General features: G+C 40.2%; 1 protein-coding gene across 1 annotated transcript in view; it reads left to right on the top strand.

Moving 5' to 3' along the window:
* Positions 1–16,275, top strand: part of LOC139470218 (secretin receptor-like) — an 86,950-nt gene extending 70,675 nt beyond the window's left edge. Inside the window, exons 8-14 of the mRNA XM_071252536.1 lie at positions 2,603–2,759; positions 5,878–5,938; positions 9,474–9,543; positions 11,764–11,861; positions 13,569–13,704; positions 14,449–14,490; positions 15,694–16,275. Of these exons, the coding sequence (XP_071108637.1) occupies positions 2,603–2,759; positions 5,878–5,938; positions 9,474–9,543; positions 11,764–11,861; positions 13,569–13,704; positions 14,449–14,490; positions 15,694–16,023 (894 nt within the window). The 3' untranslated portion in view covers positions 16,024–16,275. The remainder of the gene's footprint in view (positions 1–2,602; positions 2,760–5,877; positions 5,939–9,473; positions 9,544–11,763; positions 11,862–13,568; positions 13,705–14,448; positions 14,491–15,693) is intronic.
* The last annotated feature ends 457 nt before the right edge of the window (positions 16,276–16,732 follow it).

Genomic DNA, 16,732 nt, shown 5'->3' with positions numbered 1-16,732 from the left:
GGACGTTGTTCATGATATCAATCACTTGTTTGCCTGGCCCGAACTCGATCAGATACAGACCGATGTGATATAGTTTGAATCTTGCTTGGGGAAACGGCTGGCCCAGTTGTCTAAGGCGCCGCGATTCGTTGTGCAGAGTTGTGTCCCTTGGGCACGCCAGAAATCTATGATTGTGGGTTCGAATCCCGGTTCGCCCCGATTATGTTTCTAGGTTTGTCACCACCATACCCATGTTTATGGGTTTCACCGAAGTGGTAAACGTCTGAGACCTGTATCACTTCGGGCTTTCGAATTCCTTCCACATTAAGCTGACACGCCGTGATATAACTGCAATACTGTTAAAAGCGGTGACCCAGAGTCACTCACTCCATAAATTGTGTTTACTTTGTGACCATCATTTGCTGAAAAAAATTGCAAAAATAATTTGCGAATCCGTCAAGGCTGTTTATTGACCCATTTGTGCACAGAAAAAGCCAGCAAACTCTCAGATCTCTTGGATACACGCTCGTTAATGTTTTACAGATCAATTTAAGATTAAGGTAATGATTATATATCAGCTCGTCTGCGTAAACCTATGCGTGTAAAACGGTGATATAGAACGGTCTCTCGGCCAAGCCGATGTACACACAAGCCGGGCTTGATCAAACACAAGTTTCACATCCCCGTATTGCCCCTTATCCTGAGACTATTTTAATCCTGTAATTACACATCCAGGTGTAAGGATCCACATATTACGAAAATAAATCTTCACGAGGTATCAATCTTGAAGAGATTGACAGATTTATTTTCATTTGAAAGCAATTAATTAATTACAGTCTGTCGCAAAATATTTATTGATTTTTTTTCCTTAGGGTGTCAGGGATATATATTAAAGTTTAATCATGTTACTGAAAATATTGTCATGTTTGCTGCTTTGTGACGGGGTGTCCCGTTATTTGTGTCATGCTGTCAGCAACGGCGCAAACGTTATTTGAGGACGTCGATAACGTTTGTTTCACACAATCAAGGATTAACAGGTGTGTTTGTTTGTTTGTCGTTTAACGCCGCACTAAGTAATATTCAAACTATATGACGGCGGTCTGTAAATAATCGAGTCGGGACAAGACAATCCAGTGATTGACAGCATGAACATCGATCCACGCAATTGGGATCGATGACATGCATCAACCAAGTCAGCGAGACTGACCACCCGATCCCATCAGTCACCTTTTACGACAAGCATAGTCACCTTTTACAGCAAGCATGGGTTGCTGAAGACCTTTTCTACCCCGGATCTTCACGGATCTTGTGTATTACAAAATCCGAGACAGACGATCTTACAACAAACATAGTCGCCTTTAGCGGCTAGGATATTAACAGGTGTAACCAAATTGGACAAAAACAATATGTTAAGTGTATTCATTTTTTGTTATATGCGGTACGTACAAGAATGTTGAGTTTAGGGACAGAGTGAGTGAGTGAGTTTGTTTTAACGCCGCTTTGAACAGTATTACAGTTATATCACGGCGTGTCAGTTAATATGGGAGGAGAGCCCGAAGTGATGCAGGTCCCAGACGTTTACCTTCTTGGTGAAACCCACGAGCACGGGTATGGTGCTGACAAACCTAAAAAAAATAATCGGGGCGAACCGGGATTCGAACCCACAATCATAGGTGTCTAATGTGCCAAAGGGACGCAACTCTGCACAGCGCATTGCGACGCCTAGATGATTGGGTCTCCCGTGCCCTCCTTGGAGACAAATGAAGTCGCAAAAGATCATTTAAAATATCTACTAATTGATTAGAACTCCAAAACGGTATATTCATATGAAGAGGTGCCACCTAAGCACTTACAAATAATTATAAGAACTTCAAATATTTTCTGAAACAGTTATTTTCTGTTGCAGTGTATCACTTTATGCCACTGTTTGGGCAGGACACTCTCACCTTTTAGCGAATACCTGGTGTCATCACTATTTGATACTGATTCGGGTGCGATCGGGTAGCCTAGTGGTTAAAGTGTTCGCTCGTCACGCCGAAGACCCAGGTTCGATTCCCGACATGGGTACAATGTGTGAAGCCCATTTCTGGTGTCCCCCGCCGTGATATTGCTGGAATATTGCTAAAAGCGGCATAAAACCATACTCACTCACTCACTGACATACTGATTCAAAAACACATTCTCATGATAGAATCGGAATCGCCTTTAGTAGACATTTGTCATGGATATGGAAAGGATTTTCATGGTTTTGTTTTAAACTGGCAACAGCTCTAATTTCTAATTATAATGACTGTTTTAACATGGACTTCCTTTGCATGTGTTTGTGACGAGTGTCACTGGTTGGGACAGGATACGCACACCTATTTGCGAACACCTGGTATCATTGCTTTGTCATAGTGCTTCATAAACACATGCTCATGACATTGTCGGAATCGTTCGATGGACGCCACTTTCTAAAATTTCGTATGAATCTGGAGAGGATATTGTCGGTTTTATTTATTATCATGATTATAGAAAGGACTTTACTACTTTTGCAGACTGCATACTTTACAATGAGACTTTATTGTAGCTGCTTTGAACTTTTATAAAACAACCTGCTTATACCGGACACCGTTGTTTCCAGCACTGGCAGTGCAAGCTGTTGTTGACCTGTTTCCACTACATGCTAGCGGCCAACTACATGTGGATATTTGTGGAGGGACTGTACCTCCACACACTCATCATCGTCGCCGTGTTCTCCGAGCGGAATACCGTGCGCTGGTATATTCTCCTAGGATGGGGTGAGTCAGCCTTTTGACATCTCTCTAGGCAGCGACATCTTCGTCATGTGATTGCTGGGTCTAGCTATTAAAATACTTGTACTAAACTGCCAGTTGGACGAAAGAATAGACTTGGAAATTCACTTCACTCTGATTATCAATGTGTACTGTGAAAATTAATTCCGACCACCATGTTCCTCGCCTGTTGTGAGATACTCATTGATGTGATGCATGTAATATCGCCTCTTACCGTATCGAGGGGCGGTCGGGTAGCCTTTTGGTTAAAGCGTTCGCCCGTCACGGGAAGATTTCGGGTTCGATTCCCGACATGGGTACTATATGTGAAGCCCATTTCTGGTGTCCCCCGCCGTGATATTGCTGGAATATTGCTAAAAGCGGCGTAAAACAATATTCAATCTATATAACCGTGTGGAATAGATCCCCCCTCGAATAAAGTTTGTTTCAATTTTACCCACCATCAAACATGGGTATAAGATGTCGTTTGCCCGGCAGCATAGTATAAAACATAGTAGTAGTAGTGATAGTAGTAGTAATAGTAGTAGTAGTAATAGTACATTAGAAATAATGAAAAGAATAATTGTCGTAGTTGTAGTAGTAGTAGTAGTAGTAGTAGAAGTAGTAGTAGTAGTAGTAGTCGAGGTGAGGTGAAATTGGGTTTAACATCGCGTCCAAGATTATTGCACTTATATAGCGACGTGCATGCGCGGTGTGTGTGTGTGTGGCTGCTTGTACTAGACCGGACTGATGCCGATTTATAGTGCTAGCTCACTGAGACACCATGCCGCAGTTTAACATGAATACCCCACTCAGACACAGTATACTGACTCCGAGCCGACCAGTCCTTGTTTTAGCCCCTTAATGCCGAGAGCCAGACCAGACAGGGTAACAACAAGTACCATCTTTTAACGTCTTTTGGCATGACGCGGCCGGGGATCGAACCCCGTACCTTCCGATCTCCAGGCGGACGCTCTACCACTAGACCACGGAGGCAGTCAGTAGCAGTAGTAGTAGTAGTAGTAGTAGTAGTAGTAGTAGTAGTAGTAGCAGAAGTAGTAGTGGTAGTAGTAGCAGAAGCGGCAGTAATAGAACTTGTAGTAGTAGTTGACGATGAAGTATTTTCTTTTGAGACGAACATATTTTTACAAGGCAACAAATGTTAAATCGAAAACGTGCTAGCTGTTAACAATATCAACTCGTTCGGAGATTTGTTCAAGAGCTTTACTCCAGGTTTGAAATTTAACAGCTCTGATGGACCGGGGATGGCTCGTGTAACACAAGTTACCTCTATTTGTCCAAGTAGCCATCAGGTGGTACAGGTCATACACTGGACTCGTGACCGGAATCTCCAAGGCCTTATAACTAGAAATCTTGCTCTACAGTCCTGACCTAAGATTTTGTTCAGGAGTCAGACACTGTAGTTAGTGCCACGGGTGAACCTGAAAAACAGTCTCCGGGTAATAGAGGGGATTTGGTGCCAGAATGATATACATCAAGGAATTGACAGGTTATTTTCACGATGAACCATGGTGATTTCATAGTCGTCCCTCTTCATCTGATCAATGATTACGAGCAATTGATTATAATCCGGAAGTTGAGATCATCAGTACCCGAACTCTCATATACGTATCATGTAGGTTGCATCACAAGCTTCATCTGCAAAACCTTATCCCAGCATCTGCTCATCGTTGAATGTCCGTTTTTCACAACTTGGGGCTACGGGTCGCCCCGTTAGACATATGGGCGTACATACCAATTTCTTTCTTGATCACCTTCCCCCAAATATGTACTATAATTTTCTTCTTCGAAAGGACAACCTCCGTGGTCTAGTGGTAGAGCGTCCGCCCGGAGAGCGGAGGGTCCGGGGTTCGATCCCCGAACGCGTCATACCAAAAAACGTTAAAAGATGGTACCTGTTGTTACCCTGTCTGGCACTCGGCATTAGGGGCTAAAACAATTACTGGTCGGCTCGGAGTCAATATACTGTGTCTGAGTGGGGTATTCATGTTCAACTGCGGCATGGTATCTCAGTGAGCTAGCACTATAAATCGGCATTAGTCCGGACTAGTACAAGCAGCCACACAAACACACACACGCACGTCGCTATATAAGTGCTATAATCTTGGACGCGACGTTAAACCCCATTTCACCTCACCTCTTCTTCGAAAATAGAAAATGAATATGTTGGTGTTTAAGTCAGCGCCATCTTGTTTTACAGTTCAGGGTTTTGTTTCCGATCTGGAACCCTTAATCATTTTCAAAGAAGAACAGTACAGAATTACGTTTTGGGAGGTGATTCATTAAAGGAACTATTAGTGTGGAGACTTTTCAAATATTGATGATCTGTAGCCCAGATTAGTCATATATAGAACAAGTGATATTAGACGATGATGGGATGTCGGGATACGGTAAGCAATCACCTTCCGCGACAACGTCACATAACGTCAACCCGACGTTAGGGCGGAGAAAGGGTCCAGAGCTGGTCAATATATATGTCAGATCTGATCACTGCTTAATAGCATCGTCTTCTGAATCCAATAAAAGCAGGCTATTGATCATGCTTCTATCAACGAAATATATATCCACCAGACCAATTCATATTGCTTTAAGATTACAAATTATTGGCATAGGATGGCTTTCCCCCTGAATGATTTACACAGTAATTCCTTTGAGGTTGGACATATCAACTAAGCCTACATGGCGTTTTGTAGTTGAAGCAGAAACTTTCAGAGGCTTCAAAAAAAATCTAGCCACCTTGTAGTTTCACTGTGGGATATTTTAAGAATTTAATTACATTTGCCGCCATCTTCAGTCAGAAGCTTATCGGGAATTGTCAATCATATAAAAACTGAAGTGCTTTTTTAAAGGATTTTGATACTAGTTCTAAGTTTAAGTTTAAGTCAGGTTTTGTGTGTGTGGGGGTGGGGGGGGGGGGGGGGGGGGGGGGGTAGCGTTACGACTGTCTTAAATTCACTTTACACTACTGGACTTTCGCTTTGGGTAACCGGTCCGTGGTCCCTTGTCCTGCCTGCTTGTTACAATATGTCTTTGTTATAAGTTGACCTTTTTGTTTGGTGAGATGAACTTGTGTTGATAATGTTTCGGATATTGGTTCTTTCAGGAGGGCCGTTGGTGTTCGTCATTCCTTGGGTTGCCGTCCGGGCCAGTCTTGAAAATAAATTGTAAGTAACGGGATCATTTACCCTGGATAGGTAAACAGATATATTTCTACGATGTGAGGATACTACGTGAAACATTGACATTCCACAGCTCAGATTCAACTGATCGGTGCACAAAATGAACATAATCCGTTTGGTACATTTACCCGAAGATGTTTGCCAATTAATTTACTTTGTTGTTTGCAAATCATTTTTTTTTCGTTTTTCTTATATATTTGTGCATGACAACATTGGGTCATTCGGGTTTCAGATCACATGAATATGATATTTGATCATCTGTCTTTACACGAAAACGACATCCTTTTCACATCCGAATGAGAATGATGTGCTTCGTACATATCTGCATGACACACAAGCGTTACAAACTATTACTTTATAAATTTAACTCCTCGATTCCGTTTCATAAAGCGATATTATTACGCTTCGACTTTTAAAAATCAAAGTAAGAAACAATGAAGAAAACACGACAGTAAACTACTGTTATAACGAACTGAAAGGGACCACTAATTTTAGTTCGTAATAACCGTAGTTCATTATAATCAAATATACAGCAAAACTATAACAAATGGCTGGGACTAAAAATTAAGATCGTTATATCGGTCAGTTCTTTATAAACGTGTTCATTCTAAACGTAGTTTACTGTATTTGATAGTGATTCATAAGCACCTGCTCATGATATAAATTGTTTAATAAAAGTTGACGGATGAAAAAGTAGAAAAAATAAAATGATTGATAGCAACTTCTTTCTCATACTGTTATATCGACGTTTATGTATAAATCTTTATACCGTTGTCAAGCAAGGACAACGGTATAAGGATCTATAACGAAACGTCGCTATTACAGTATAATCAGGAAGCTGTTATCCATAAATGTTTTGTCTGCTCTGCTCATGTTATAGTCGGAATCGTACAATGGTGTCTGATTTACAATAAACTACGTTTATAACGAACACGCTTATACCGAACTTCCGGATATAATGAACTGTTTCTTGGCCCCGTCGATTTTGTGAACATATGTTGTACATATGCTCATAACGAACTACAGTTATAACGAATTATTATTAGTGGTCCCTTTTACTTCGTTACAACCGTAGTTGATTGTATTGCGAAACTGGAGCCTTCTCCGTGACAATTTGTATCGATTGCATGTCTGCTATGCTTCCAGTTGTTCCTAATAAGGTATATTGGAGATATATAACCGTCAGACATGTATCCCCGACAGTCATGACAGATATGCTGTCACTTTCTTCGAGACTTGAGACTTTGACCTGAAATTTCCGGCGACATCCAGCGACTTATGTCATAAAAAATCCGTTTCGTTCGAACTATTTGTATTTCAACGAGCAAAACAACACTTCTGTCACGTCGACTTTTACATTGAAGACACGTTACTGTTTCATGTGTCTTGCTTGAAGTCACATGCTATTATGTGCCGTTAGAAGTGTGTGAGGCTTTCATGTAGCGTTCTTCCGTCTTTGAAAGGTTACATCATTATCAGGGACATCACTTGGTGAACAATTTACCATCACTCTCAGCACGACGTAATGGACTAAGCAATAAGGGCAGATCGATGATGATGCTCTTGGAATAAGATGCTGTAATCTTTCTGATCTTTGAATAAACCCACATAAGAACTCTGTGTGGTTCTCTTTGTACACATATTAGAGATATAAGCAATTTTTAAAAATCCTAAAAAGTTGATTATGGTATGGAAACACGCGTGTAAAAATTTCTTTGTCATATGATGTGATTTTAAAACTGCATAAGTCGAATTTACACACACTGCCGCGTATGAATACAATGCATGAGTTAGGAAAGGTCAGAGTGACATTCTTATCCGTCTCACTACCGTGAACCTTCCGATCCATTATATAGTGCCAATTGTATTGTTTACAGAACTACAAAATGGAGAACAATGTTAACAATACTTAATTGGAATATTAATAGTTGATTAAGCAAGTAGCCGTCACATCGATGTGTGGAGATTGTAAACAAATAACGCTGAAGGAACTCATTTGATATTTATCGTATAGTGATACCACTTTTATCCGACTTGTTTATTGCATCGATAACAAGTTCCATGAGACCACATATAAAATATCTTTGTGTATTTCGATTTCATAAACACTCCAACCGAAATTCGCAATTGAAAAGCTTAGAGGTGAAAGGGGCCAAAATGCACTTTGGCCCTGTTTACATATTATTGCATAAATAACATCGATGAGTTCTTGTTTACCTGCAGAAAAAAATATTGTGTGTTTTCATTGATGCGTTTTTAAAATATAGCTACTTAAAATTCTATAAAAGGGCAAAAGTCAAGTTCCAAAAGGGACAAAGTCACTTTGCTAGATTTTGGCCCTTTTAGCTCTCATTTCCGCGTGTGGTTGAGACTGGTTGTCTGAGAGAGATTTTGAAAGTTTGGACACCTTATTATTATCTTTCAACTATTTTAACAAAGTTGGCATTAGTTTAAATCTTTTTAAAATACTTCATTAGTATGTGTTTATACTTTCAGTAGTAGTTAATCAATCTCACATGTTAAATCCTATGTAAATGCCTGAAGGTCAAAAAGGGCCAAAATACAGTCATTGGCCCTTCCCACCCTTACACCCTTAAATTAAAAACGTAAGTTTATTTCCTTTTTGGAATGTATATCTATAAACATTTATATCTCTGCTGTCAGAATGCGTTAATGTCTAGGAATGTATCGGTTAAAACAAAGTTCATTAACATGCATAATATTATGTGTTTTCATCACTTTTCTCAAAACACACTCCACATGACATTGGCCCTTAAGATCCTCAACTGTACTTACCAGAAAATGTCAAGGCCAGAAAAAACCCAGTCTCGATTATTTGCCGAAATAAATTCTATTGGGCGCAAATGGCAACGTGGTGATGAACATTTTATGAATTGATATGAGCCACGAAAAACAGTGATAACACCAGGTGTTCGTGAAATATGCCTTGCTAAAAGTAAACAGTGATTTGTGATATACAGAAGGTCCTGTTGAATTGTTGTTAAATTGTACCTAATATTATCATCGGAATAGAAAGTAACTGACAAAATCGACCTGAATCTTCAGTGCAAAGTAATATATAGAAGGGGTTTGCAGATTTTTAGGGTCTGTTGGTACTGAGGCCCAGTTGTTCTGTGTGAGTGGGTGAAGAAGTGTATTCATTTATTTTTTGTTATATGTGGTATGTACAAGAATGTTGAGTTTAGGGACAGAGTGCGTGAGTAAGTTGGGTTTAACGCCGCTTTTAACTGTACTCCAGTTGTATCACGGCGTGTGAGCTTAATGTGGGAGGAAAGCCCGAAGTGATGAAGGTCTCAGACGGTTACCACTTCGGTGAAACCCACGAGCACGGGTATGGTGCTGACAAAACCTAGAAACATAATCGGGGCGAACCGGGATTCGAACCCACAATCATAGGTTTCTGGTATGCCCAAGGGACGCAACTCTGCACAACGAATCGCCGACCGTGACCCCTGTGTGACCTTACATACCAAATGTATCATATGATATTCTGCTTCAGTTGTTGGAACACCAATCCCACGCCTGGCTACTTCTGGATAATGAAGGGTCCTATCGTTGCTATACTAGTGGTAAGTATTGAACCAAGAGTCGTATTCAAAATACCAAATTCTTGTTGTTACCCTGTCTAGCGCTCGGCATTAAGGGATAAAACAAGGACTGGTCGGCTTGCAGCCAGTTTACTGTGTCTGAGTGGGGTAATCATGTTAAACTGCGGCATGGTATCTCAGTGAGCTAGCACTATATATCGGCATCAATCAGGACTAGTACAAGCAGCGACACACATACACACACACGTACATGCACGTCGCTATATAAGTGCAATAATCTCGCTACGATAAACCCCAATTAACTTCACTTCACTATTTTATAGTGATTCATAAACACATGCTCAAGATACAGTCGGAATCGTAAATAGACTTTGCTTTTAGCAGGGGTTTATTATAGCTACATGACAGTTATTTTTTGCTTTTTCATACCACTTTGTTTGATATTAGTTTTGCCACTTCGTGTCATTCTATTTTGGGTTTCAAGCCAAAAATGGCGCAGACAGTAAACTTTAATCACGACCGCGAATATAACGAGGACATGCATGGTGCTGACCACTCAATGACCACAACTGGAATATACCTGAAATTCGAAGACATCATTAGCAGTTCCTGTAACATCTAAGGGACGCAACTCTGCACCTCGAGCTGCGGTTCCTTTGAAACCGTTGTTTCCTTTTGTCGTGAGGATGCTAACACGTTCAAAGGAAGATCTAGGATAAAAAACCATTTTGACTTCCAGGATCTGTAAAATTTAAGATTTGAGTAAAACCTTTTGAAATTGTTTAAAATTACCAGATTTGGTTCATTTCAACTATTTCATGTTTGGGACGTACATCCATGATAACTCTAATCCATAGGTAAGGATACACTATATGAAAGGGGATGATTTTGGAGGTTTTCAGGAAGCGTTTCTTGCTGATATTGAACATGTGAAAGCAGACGAAAGCTCATTTCCACATGAGATGTTGATAACAAAACTTTTATCAACTTAGATTTTCATTTGGATTTTTGTAACTCATCTCAGCCATACTTAAAAATATTTATGATCATGTCCAAGTTTTATAAAGAAAAAAAGGACAGTATGCAGCCATTTGAAGAGTTCTGATAAGTTTCATAATAATAGTTCAGGGTTTCCGCAACTTTATTATTTGACATTTACAGTGGGTCAAAAAGGACTCGTATCCTGCTTCGATGTTTTCAAATATATATATAAGTTTAATTCTCCCTTATATTAATACAATAGATAATGTTCACCGAAAGCTAACAATGTCAACCTACATGTATTGGTAAACATACATAGAACCGTAATTATCCGGGGTAGAATAGGTCTTCAGCAACCCATGCTTGCCGTAAAAGACGAATATTGTAGTTGTAAGAGGCGACTAACGGGATCGGGTGGTCAGGCTCGCTGACTTGGTTGATGCATGTCACCCAATTTCGTAGATCGAAGCTCATGATGTCAATCACTGGATCGTCTGGTCCAGACTCGATTATTCACAGACTGCCGTATTTAGCTGGGATATTATTGAGTGTGGCGTTAAACAAAAGAAACCAAAAAAAGAGAGGTAAATATACAATGTATATTCTTTAAAAGCATGAGCCAACACATGGAATCGTGTCCACCACTGACAATGATATTACGACGCATCAATTGATTTTTCCAGTTGATACTGTAATATATCTTCTGTAAAATGGTAAGGTTGAAGAAACAAACAGCGTATATGTTGATTTCATATATGAAATTTGTAGCGGAAATATATCATTCATTTTCAGTTATAAGGTGAGGTGAAATTGGGTTTAACGTCGCGTCCAAGATTATTGCACTTATTTAGCGACGTGCATACACGTGTGTGTGCGTGTGTGGCTGCTTGTACTAGTCCGGACTGATGCCGATTTATAGTGCTAGCTCAATGAGAGACAATGCCGCAGTTTTACATGAATACCCCACTCAGACACAGTAAACTGACTCCAAGCCGACCAGTAATTGTTTTATACCCTTAATGCCGAGCGCCAGACAGGGTAACAACAAGTACCATCTTTTAACGTCTTTTGGTATGACGCGGTCGGGGATCGAACCCCGGACCTTCCGCTCTCCGGGCGGACGCTCTACCACTAGCCACACAAACACACACACGTACATGCACGTCGCTATATAAGTGCAATAATCTTGGACGCGACGTTAAACCCCATTTCACCTCACCTCACCGTTCTCTATAGAATTCGTTTATTCCTTTTTTCCAGGGTTCTTTTGTTTTTTTCGTGAATGTGGTGCGGGTTTTGTTTACCAAGCTGCAAGTAACAAGAAACAGCACCCCCCGTGCGAGAAAATATCGATATAGGTAAGTATCTTCAAATATATATTACCGAGAGTAAACCCTAGGCGAATTACGTACCATCGTAAATACTTCACGGGTGCATACGCTACGTCCCTCCAAACACCCTGAATACTTACGGCCGTTTTGCAGTGTAACCAGCGAACCAAGCACACGTAACATGCACATGTCACATGTAACAGCATTCGTGACCAACTCGTGTTATTCCGGGACAAGCCGAATAGCGACTCGTGCCCCTCTCATGGCCATTTTTGCGACCGGGTTCCGTCTTAGCGCAAACGGGCATACCTGAAACAATTGTCAACTCGTTGCGTAATGGTTCACATACATTTCCCCATATATTACATATATTTCAGAATTTGCAATTTAAGCACATCTAGACATGCGGAATTATACAGTATGATTGAGCACATTTAACTGTGTCATGGGTATATTTTTAGATGCAAGACATATGTAAAATCAAAAAATATTTCTGAGGGATTCTTTGACGAAGAACTGGAAATCATACGCGCATTCTGATTGGTTTGTCGTATTTTCGCACATAACATTCATCGATAGGGGGACGAGTCTTCTTGAAGGTTACGGAAAGGGGCGAGTGTTGCCGAATGATGTATCAGACCCAAATGCTTGCAATGAGTGATCAGGCCCCGGTTCAAAAATCGACCGTGGAGCTACGACGGTCCATCCTACTAGGGCCGCATCATTTAAATTTCAGACACAACATTATAATATTTTTAAAAATACCAGCGTTAGCCATATGATGTTATGACAGCAGTATGAGTGGATTATCCCCCTTACACGCGTGCTTTCGGTAATAATCCTCGGTAATAATCCTACATTCTTCTCCCATTTCGAAACACTATGAAATATCAAATTACAAAGGCGCAATTTTTTCTCAATTTTATCTCAAAAGCTGTTTGTCCGGCGTCCAAAAGCCACTGCGTCTTATGAAGGTAAAACTGCATAATTCCCACCAATGGTGACATATAAATTAGTTTTGACCATGCTATTTTTCCTCTCAAAATACATGCTGGGCTCTAAAACCTTCTTCTTTGACAATACCGAATTGAGGGAGCTGAACCTTGACATGTCCTTATTATTTTGCACAAATCATTAGAGTGAAGTGACATGTTCTCCCTTGATATTTATGAAGAACATATTAGAATGTGAAGGCTGACAGCGTCTTTTGTAAAATGGTTTACTTTAATTTGTTGACATTTTAAACTGTTCTGACTAAATATCTAGGTGAGCTACAGTGCGAGTGGATTATTTTTAAGAATGTACATGTGATTTAGTTACAGTGAGTGAGTTAGTTTAACGCCGACTTGAACAGTATTCCGACTGTATATTCATCATTTTGTCGCTGGGGCGGTCGGGTAGCCTAGTGGTTAAAGCGTTCGCTCGTCACGCCTAAGACCTGGGTTCGATTCCCGACATGGGTACAATGTGTGAAGCCCGTTTCTGGTGTCCCCCGCCGTGATATTGCTGGAATATTGCTAAAAGCGGCGTAAAACCATACTCACTCACTCACTCATTTTGTCGCTAATATTTACTGATGGTTGTTGCACTAACAGGTCAGCGTTTTAATACTAACACAGGATTGAACATGGGCAGTGTATGGTAACACCACTGCCAATGATACTGTGTGCATTTTAACACACAGTCAAAAATACTACCCAACTATATCTGATAACATTTTGTATGATGTCACAGGAGGTTGGCTAAATCCACTCTAGTTCTTATACCACTCTTCGGCGTCCACTACATCATATTCGTCTTCGTCCCCGACGGCGTCTACACGACGGAGCTAGTTAAACTCTACTACGAGCTGTTCTTCAATTCATTCCAGGTAAACTTTTCAAAAATGTGTAGCAATGAGCTTCCTTACCTCCATGCGTGGTGATTATAGGTTACCGTCCTGGTGGTTATAAGGGAGGATTGGAGTGAGTGAGTTGGGTTTAACGCCGCTGTTAACAGTATTTCAGTTATATCACGGCGTGTCAGCTTAATGTGGTGCAGGTCTCAGACGTTTACTACTTCGGTGAAACCCACAAGCACAGATATGGTGCTGACAAACCTGGAAACATAATCGGGGCGAACCGGGATTCGAACCCACAATCATAGGTTTCTGGTGTGCCCAAGGGACGCAACTCTGCAAAGCGAATCACGGTGCCTTTGACGACTGGGCCACCCCCGGCCCCCAGGGAGGATTAGATGGAAAACACGTCTACTGTGTGTTGATACTGTCCCGCTTTGTGACCATCAGCTTTGACGCTCGACCATCCTGCTCGAAAACACTTCTCATCACCATCCATTCAGACCACAATCTTTTCATATCTCCGTAATATAGCTGCAACATTGCTGACAACGCAGTTATGTTATATTGCTGACTGATGTTTCAGTTTTTCAGCAATTGTACTAAAAACAACTTTTCCCCTTTTTCCAATGTCTATAATTCTTTTTCAGTCATTTATACATAGTTCGATTCACAATACGAAGAATAAGCAAAATCACCAAATGACGTCAAAGAATGGTATTATATCAACAAAACCTTGATGAAACATATTTTTTAACTGCGTCTATTCATTTTCAGGGTTTTTTCGTTGCCTGCCTCTTCTGTTTCTGCAACGGCGAGGTAAATATAAGGATGTCGCCCAGCTTTACCGAACTACCAGCACACACACACACAAACGTGTACACACGCACACACACGTGGACACACACACACACACACGTGTACACACACACACACAAACAAACACACGTACACACACACGTACACACTCAGAAACACACAAACGCACACACATACAAACACAAACACACACACACACACACACACACACACACACACACACACACACACACACACACACACACACACACACACACACGCATACATAAACTGATTAAAAATCATAAGGAACATAAATAAAAACAAAGTCCATTGTACGCTTCCGAGTGTATCATATTAATTAGTCATGTGTCAAGAATCAATAGAATGTATTCTATTATACAAAGACTATTATGCATTCAAGTAATGTTTCTCTATTATTCCAAACAAAGACGGAAGCCTGTTTCGTTGCCAAATATATGTTAACATTTTTGGTGATGCACTTGTAATACTGTTCTCAGAAGAGGATGTTGTAGAGTAAGCCATCCATGACAGCATCCGTTGCACGTGTTCTAATCCCCGATTGAAATCAATGATTGTCTTTTATCAGTCTGAATTGCTGCAATTACCTTGCACATCCCTCACAAAAGTCCTTCCTTATTCAGTTAAAAGATAAACATCCTCAGATACACATGAAATAAATCACAAAATGTTTATCAACAATGTAAATTGCCAACGTTATCAATGCATTTCCGTAGCACGATCTACTGGTATCTCTTCGTGAACTCGCACGTTTGTAAGTCGGACATAATGTCATCTATACGTGTTTATGTTTGAGAAAGAATTAAGCTTATCAGTTATAAGAAATAAATGCTAGAAGCAGAAGCCATTTGGATTCAGACTTTATCATGAGCATGTGTTTATGAATCACGATAATATAGTGATGATGCTAGGTGTTCGCGACCAGTGGCACCCGTCAGAAAAGGATTCATACGCAATTGAAAATCCCGAATATTTCAGGTTGGTTAGTTGGTTGGTTTGTTGTTTAACGCCGCACTCAGCAATATTCCAGCTATATGACAGCAGTCTGTAAATAATCGAGTCGGGACCAGACAATCCAGTGATTGACATCATGAGCATCGATCCACGCAATTGGGGACCTAATCAACGTTAACAACAAAGCACATTCATTTTTCACCATATGTTATTCTTGTTGACCCCCAGGTACAATCTGAACTGAGAAAGATGTGGATACGTCACAAATTGCGAACCAACTCTAGGAAATTTCAAAGGATATACTGGCACGCGTCTTCATCTAGTGCGCGACATAAAAACAACGGTAACTGTGACCAGAAAAATAAGAACAAAAACAAAAACAAGGACAAAGACAAGGAAGCGTTAAGTAAACACGACTCGGAGCCAAGCTCCTGTGAGAGGAAACGATTCCACTGTTTCTATGAGAACGGGAAGTGCTACAGGGCGGCAACGCTGCACAGTATTCCTAGAGATGTTGGCCCTGTGGCAATTGTAACTAAAACAAACAGTTTCGTTTGACAAAGAAGAGTCGTTTCATATCATGAAGATGGGTATGAAAAGTTGTGTCATCTGACGGCTTCACGGCGGAGAAGAAGATCAGTGTGACCAATAGGGTGCATGAACACATCCAGAACACTTTAAGGAACATCTGTTTCAGAATATAATCATCTGACAAGAACACTTTCAGTTGAATTCTACTTCATGACTACGGTTCGAGTCTTATTTCAACAAGAGCTTTTCATGTGCTCTTCTCTGTGTTTGATGCCTAATTCGTTCCTTCATTAATTAATGTCATTTTTTTATGATAATCTAATATATTTGTTATTTTGTTATTTTTCTTATTTACTTTTCAAATTTATTTATATTTATTTTAATCATTTCAAGAAGATTGATATGTTTCTTTTTCCATTCTTTTTATGTCTTTGTTTGGAGGGGAGTGTCTTTGTATTTTTGGTCTACAGGAGTTCATTAATGGTTTGACACTAAATCAAACAGTAGAATTCTTGAAACAGCATTTCTCTCCGTACAGTGTTCAATCTAGATACGTGTGAACCATGTAATGTGTTTCAACCGAGAATCCAAGTCATTTACCCGAATGTGTTTCTCGAATTGAAAAAAATATATATCATATAACTTAGCAGTACTTGAGATGAATCAAACGATCTCTATTGACCAACCTATGGTTGTTTTCCTATAGGAGTATTGTTCTGTATATTTGGCTTGAGAT

This window comes from Haliotis cracherodii, unplaced genomic scaffold, assembly GCF_022045235.1.
Source record: "Haliotis cracherodii isolate W230 unplaced genomic scaffold, xgHalCrac1.p SCAF_20, whole genome shotgun sequence".
Taxonomy (NCBI): Eukaryota; Metazoa; Mollusca; class Gastropoda; order Lepetellida; family Haliotidae; genus Haliotis; species Haliotis cracherodii.
The sequence above is the reverse complement of the archived record's forward strand: the minus strand, read 5'-3'. Positions and strand labels throughout refer to the sequence as shown.